Below are 5,950 nucleotides of genomic sequence, written 5' to 3' on the forward strand. Positions count from 1 at the left end.
GCTCTGATTGGTGATGTCTGATTTCCCTGGGACATCTCTGATGGCAGTCAGCCCCTCTGATAAGAACCAGCATCTTTGCCTGGCCCTGGCCAGCTCTCCCCATTCCTGTCAGAGGACGGTGGCAGGGGGAACAAAAAACAAAAAGAAAATAATCCAGATGGAACCGGCCAAATGCAGGTCCCAGGGTCTTTCTCCAAAAGTCTCTGATGGGAATGCACTCAACAGATACCCCATTCCTCTCCCTGTGCACTCTGAACAAGCCCAGATCTCTCCATCTTTCTGAGAAGATTGTGACAAAAATACAGAGAATGTGTCATGAACCCCTGGCCAAGCCACAGTTAAGAGCTGTGAGAACAAAAGCAGCAAATGACACAGCTCCAGACAGGCTGAGGTTTCCTGTTTTAGCTCCACACAATATATATAGAGAGGTTGCCATTTGTACCTGTCTCCTGCCTGGCCATAGCAACTGGTTTGGCTCATCAGGACAGTGGTAGAAGATGCTGCTTCTCCTTCTGCTGACAAGTGCTTTTGTCCTTGTGCCCTGGACTGGGGCTGGTGAGTACACAGAGATGGGACTTGGACAGGAACATGCAAGGGCACAGATGGACACTGAGTAGTCAATCTCGGGCAAGGTTCCTGCCTCGCCTTCTCTCCTATCTCTACTCTCCTCCTTTCCTCTCAGCTCTCCTCTCAGCTCAGGCTGTGCCTGAAACCAGTGAGGCATTACAGGCACTAGAGCTGTGCCCTCAGATGGCGTTTCAGTCCCCCAGAGCCAGGTGTGCTCTGTCCCCCCAGACAGTGCTGCTTGTCTTTCTCTCCACTGTGCACCAGCAGTGCTTTGCATGGCCTCAGGCAGGAGGGTTTTTGGTATCACTGGCACACGACATTAGAGGGTGACCCTCTCTCTTCATGCAGCCCCAGACTTGACAGGAGATAGCAGCATGTGTCATATTAACATTTCCCATCTCTCTTCCAGCAAGAATCATTGGTGGACGGGAAGCTGAGCCCCACTCCAGACCCTACATGGCTTATTTACAAGTTCAAAATGGCTCAGAACATAGTTCCTGTGGAGGGTTCCTGATTCGCCCAGATGCAGTGCTCTCAGCAGCTCACTGTTTGGATATGAAAGGGTAAGAGCCTGTCTTTCTTGTACAGGTGATTTTTCCCAGTCTCACATAATCCCCAAGGGCCTCAGCCCTGGTCTGGGCTGAAACAGTGCCCCGTGTCTTCTCAGGCAGAGCAGGGATCTCTGGAGCTGAGCTATCCTCTGTCAGCTGCAGGAATTGCCTGGCAGGGGCTGTCCCCTCTTCCTTGGGGACAGGAATGCTCACGGTGGTCTCCAGGGTGATGGTTTCTACCATGGCTTTGAGCTACTGCTGGAGAAGAGGGTCCAGTGTCTCCCCTTCCCTGCTTCCCTTGGTCTGCAGAATGGGGCAGCTGCCCCCTGTGTCAGTGTGGGGTGAGGGATCCTCAGCTGGATTGTGGAGGGAAGCCAGGTTAGAGAGGGTAAATTGCTGAGATTTAAACCTCTCTGGGGAGGTTTATCCCACCAGCACCTCCCTCCAGCCACCTGCACTGAGGGCTGTTCCTGTGCCCAATGCAGCTGTTGTTGGTGTTCCCTGGCAGGAAACTGAACATCACTGTGATTCTGGGAGCCCACAATGTCCGTGACAGAGAACAGAGCCAGCAGAGGATCCATGTCAGACGTTGGGTAATCCACCGAAAATATTCCCGTGAAGGCTTCCAAAATGACATTGTGCTGCTGAAGGTAGGGCGGAAAACACCTCCACTTTCTCACTTCCCCAAACCACTGAACTTGTTCCTAATCCTTTGCTGATTCCAACCCGGTGTTCTTTCTTCCTGAACAGCTAGAGCCAAAAGCCCAGATCAATGAGGATGTGCAAACTATCTGCATTCCAATGAGCAAAGAACGTTTGAGAGCAGGAGCTAAATGTGAGCTTGCAGGCTGGGGCTGGACATCTATGAGAGGGCGCAGGACTAATGTGATGAAGGAGGTGGAACTAAAGGTGCAAAAGGAGAAAAAATGTCAGGAGGCATTCAAGAACGAGAACTACCAGCCTAAGTCCATGATCTGTGTTGGTGATGACTCAGATAAGGGACCTTACAATGTAAGTGTTGTTTTGGACTGCAGGCTTGGGAGAAGGTTGGGGCTGGACAGTGAGCTTGGTTCTCAGGTGAAAGTAAAAGGACACCAGAATGAAGCAGGACCTTCAGAAAGATGAGCTGAGGGCTTTCACAGAAGCTCTGAAGCTGATGTACTCCCTGAATTGGGGTGCATTTTCCTGGCTATCAGCATCATTTGCTTTATTACTTCCCTTCCCTTCTTTTACCCAGCCTTGCCAGTGCTTCAGGGTGTAAATTCTTTGTGATATCCTTGCTAGGATGGCTCAGATATTTCCCCATGTCTAAAGTTCTTTTTGAGCTTTTGAATCTCAAAGAGCCTGCAAGCCTGAGGTGTTTCATGGGTGGGCTTAGAGGAGGAGTGAGGCAGCTACAAACCCTGCAGAGCTGGGTCTGGAGGGAGGGAGGTGGTGGAAGAGGAGGTTCTTCACATGGAGGGAGGGAAGAGGAAACTTGTTCTTTAAGGCAGGGAGAGCTGTGCTGTAGCATGTCTGAACCCTGTTACTCCTTTCCTGACACAGGGTGATTCTGGTGGCCCATTGATCTGCAATCAAAAGGCTCATGGCATTGTTTCTAATGGACGTCAACGCCCCTTCTCCCCTCAGGTGTTTACCAGAGTCTTGTATTTTGAGCCCTGGATACGTAAGCAGTTGAGGAGGTTTGCACTCCAAGACCTGCCTGGCTCTCTATCCTCTGACTAAAATGCTCAGTTCCCCTTCTCCACAATGCATCAAACACCTCTTGGTGCTCTGAAGCTCCCAGGGGCAGCTGAAGTGGAGTCAGAGAAGCCCCCGTGGTGCAGGCACAGGCTTTGGCACTGAGGAGGGTGTCTGTGGCAAGGTGAAAATGCAGGTCCCAAGTCCACGCAGCTTCCCATTGTTCCCCTTCTCCCATTGCTGCTTCAGCTCTGCTTTCTGGCCACCAATAAAAGCATGTTCAAACTTGCTTGTGTCTGCTGCTTTCTTGGGAACTGGATGCAAACCCTGAGTGTGAGAATGAGAAGATGACAGTCTCTGGGAGAACCTGAGCCAGGCTGTAGGTGGGACATGCAGTACAGGTCTGTCTCCAAATGCTGCAAATGCTCCCCTTGTCTCCAGCAGCTTCTTGAAGTCAAGCCAGCAGGTTGATCCAGCAGCCTGTACAGAACATTTATCCAGCCCTTCAGAAACAGAGGCATCTCCACAGGCAAGGGGAGATGATGTGGGTTTCTAGTACCAACTTGAAAGCCTCTTAAGATGCTTAGCCCCACTAAACACCAGCCAGCCCTGGGCCTCTTTTCAATGTCCTTGAACCTCAGATGAGGTGTTTTCTTTACTGCTGTAAAATGCCTGTGGATTGAACTGGAACTTTTCTCCCACTGCATCAGGTGAACAGACCTGACTGGGCCAGGAGATGCCCTGGTGGTGTGGTGATGGAATAGAAAATATCAAATATGGCTGAGGCAAAAGCTGTATTGCAGAGACAGGCCTGATCACTTGTGTGAGGAAGAGTTGCATTCTTTTAGGCTTTTTTCCCCCCGATCATTTATTTAAAAAGGTATAGGATGAACGCACAGCAAGTTTGGTGATTTTGCAACATTAGAAGGAGTAGGAGCTACACCAGAAGGGTATTCTGTCATTCAGTGGGACCTTTACAGGCTGGAGAATTGAGTAGAGAGAAACCTAAAGAGGTTCAACCAGGACAAGTGTAGGGTCCTCCACTGGGGGAGGAATAACCCCAAGTTCCAGGCTGGGGGCTGACCTACCAGAGATAAGCTCTGTATCCCTGGTTCATGCCTGAGATGTTCGGTTTTCTGAAATCCCTTTCCCAGGGAATTTTCTGTAAACAAGTGACATGTTTTTGTAACAGCAATTTTTTTACATATTTTCCCTAGGAGGGACTTCTTGATGTCCCTCTGGTCTGACCAATGTGATTGAAGAAGTTTGTCTTCTTGTCACCAATCAAATTGGTCTGTGTGGAGTAGTATATAAAGGGAGACACTTCCCAAGAATAAAGGAGTCATTTTCAGCCTTCTGAAGTCAGAGTCTTTGTGTCGTTGTGGTGTACTACAGCATCACAGCTCTGCAGAGAAGGGCCAGGGGGTTTTGGTGGTGACAAGTTTGCCATGAGCTGGCAGTGTGTCCTTGGGGCCAGAAGGGCCAAAAGGATCTTGAGGTGCATCAGTGTCATTATTGTATTAGGGATGGCTGAATAACAACATGACTCTCATGTCTCAGAAGGCTAAAGCCCCTCATTTATTGTACATCATCCTTTCATAGATGGTTCCTAGAGAGCAAGACATGATTGGTCTTCAAACCAGCACTTCGCCATTATTGGCTACTCAGGAACAACACCCTTCATAAACACCTTGCAAATAAACAGCAAATTGGAAAAAAAGCAGGTGCAAAGATTGTTTAATTCCTTCCAGTGTGGGAAAGTTATGTAGCTTGCTTTTCAACAAACTCTGCTGCTGCCTGATACTTGAAAATTTCTCTTTAAGAGGCTGTCAGCATCCACACATCAGGAGGAGTGTGGCCAGCAGGTCCAGGAGGGGATGGTGCCCCTCTGCTCAGCCCTGGTGAGGCACACTTGGGCTGCTGTGTCCAGGCCTGGTCTCCTCACAACAGGAAAGAGAAGGAGATACTGGAGAGGGTCCAGCAGAGGTCACCAAATGATTAAGGAACTGGAGCATTTCTGATGAGGAAAGACTGTAGGAGCTGGACCTGTTCAGTGGAGGAAGGGAAGAATGAGAGGGAATCTCATAAGTGAGTATAAATATCTCAGGGTTGGGTGTCGAGAGAATGGGGACATGGCCAGAAAGGACCAAGGCCTTCTTTGTGTCAGTTTTCAGTGGGAAGACAATTTGCCTTCAGGACAACTGTCCTCCTGGGTTTGTTGATGGTGTCAGGGAACAGAATGGTTCCCCCATTATCCAAGAGGAGGCTGTCAGAGAGCAGCTGAGATCCTTGGACACTCATAAATCTACGGGTCCAGATGGGATCCACCCCAGGGTAATGAGGGATCTGGCAGATGAGCTTGCAAAGCCACTCTCCATCATTTACAATCAGTCCTGGCTCACTGGTGAGGTTCTGGAAGATTGGAAACTGGCCAATGTGACACTCATTCACAAAAAGGGTGGGAAGGAGGATCCCAGTAAGTATAGACCAGTCAGGCTGACCTCAGTACCTGGTAAAGGTAATGGAACAGTTTATATTGAGTGTCATCATGCAGCACCTACAGAATGGCCAGGGTGTCAGAACCAGCCAGCACGGGTTTAGGAGAGGTAGGTCATGTCTGACTAACCTGATCTCCTTTTATGACCAGGTGACTGCCTGGTGGATGCAGGAAGGGCTGTGGATGTCTATTTGGACTTCAGCAAGGGTTTTGACACTGTCTCCCACAGCACACTCCTGGATAATCTGGCAGCCTGCGGCTTGGACAGGAGCACTCTTTGCTGGGTTAGGAACTGGCTGCATGGCCGGGCCCAGAGAGTGGTGGGGAATGGTGCTGCATCCAGCTGGGGACAGTCACCAGTGGTGTTCCTCAGGGGTCTGTGCTGGGACCAGCTCTGTTCAATATTTTCATTGATGACATGGATGAGGGTATTGAACCTTTCATTAGTAAATTTGCGGATGACACAAAGCTGGGAGCGTGTGTTGACTGCTTGGAAGACAGGAGGGCTCTGCAGAGAGATCTGGAATGGTTGGATGGATGGGAAGAGTCCAACAAAATGAAGTTTAATGAGTCCAAGTGTCGAGTCCTGCATTTTGGCCACAATAACCCCCTGCAACATTCTAGGCTGGGGATGGTGTGGCTGGACAGTGCCCAA

General features: G+C 49.8%; 1 protein-coding gene across 1 annotated transcript; it reads left to right on the forward strand.

Moving 5' to 3' along the window:
* Nucleotides 1-452: 452 nt before the first annotated feature.
* Nucleotides 453-3,036, forward strand: LOC310918696 (cathepsin G-like). The gene is made up of 5 exons (XM_083877642.1): nucleotides 453-555; nucleotides 977-1,130; nucleotides 1,627-1,768; nucleotides 1,869-2,129; nucleotides 2,664-3,036. The coding sequence occupies exons 1-5, from the start codon at nucleotides 498-500 to the stop codon at nucleotides 2,841-2,843; spliced, it is 795 nt and encodes a 264-aa protein (XP_083733768.1). The 5' UTR covers nucleotides 453-497; the 3' UTR covers nucleotides 2,844-3,036.
* Nucleotides 3,037-5,950: the final 2,914 nt, after the last annotated feature.

Source organism: Zosterops lateralis (genome assembly GCF_965231275.1).
Source record: "Zosterops lateralis genome assembly, chromosome: 24".
In the NCBI taxonomy this organism is placed as follows: domain Eukaryota; kingdom Metazoa; phylum Chordata; class Aves; order Passeriformes; family Zosteropidae; genus Zosterops; species Zosterops lateralis.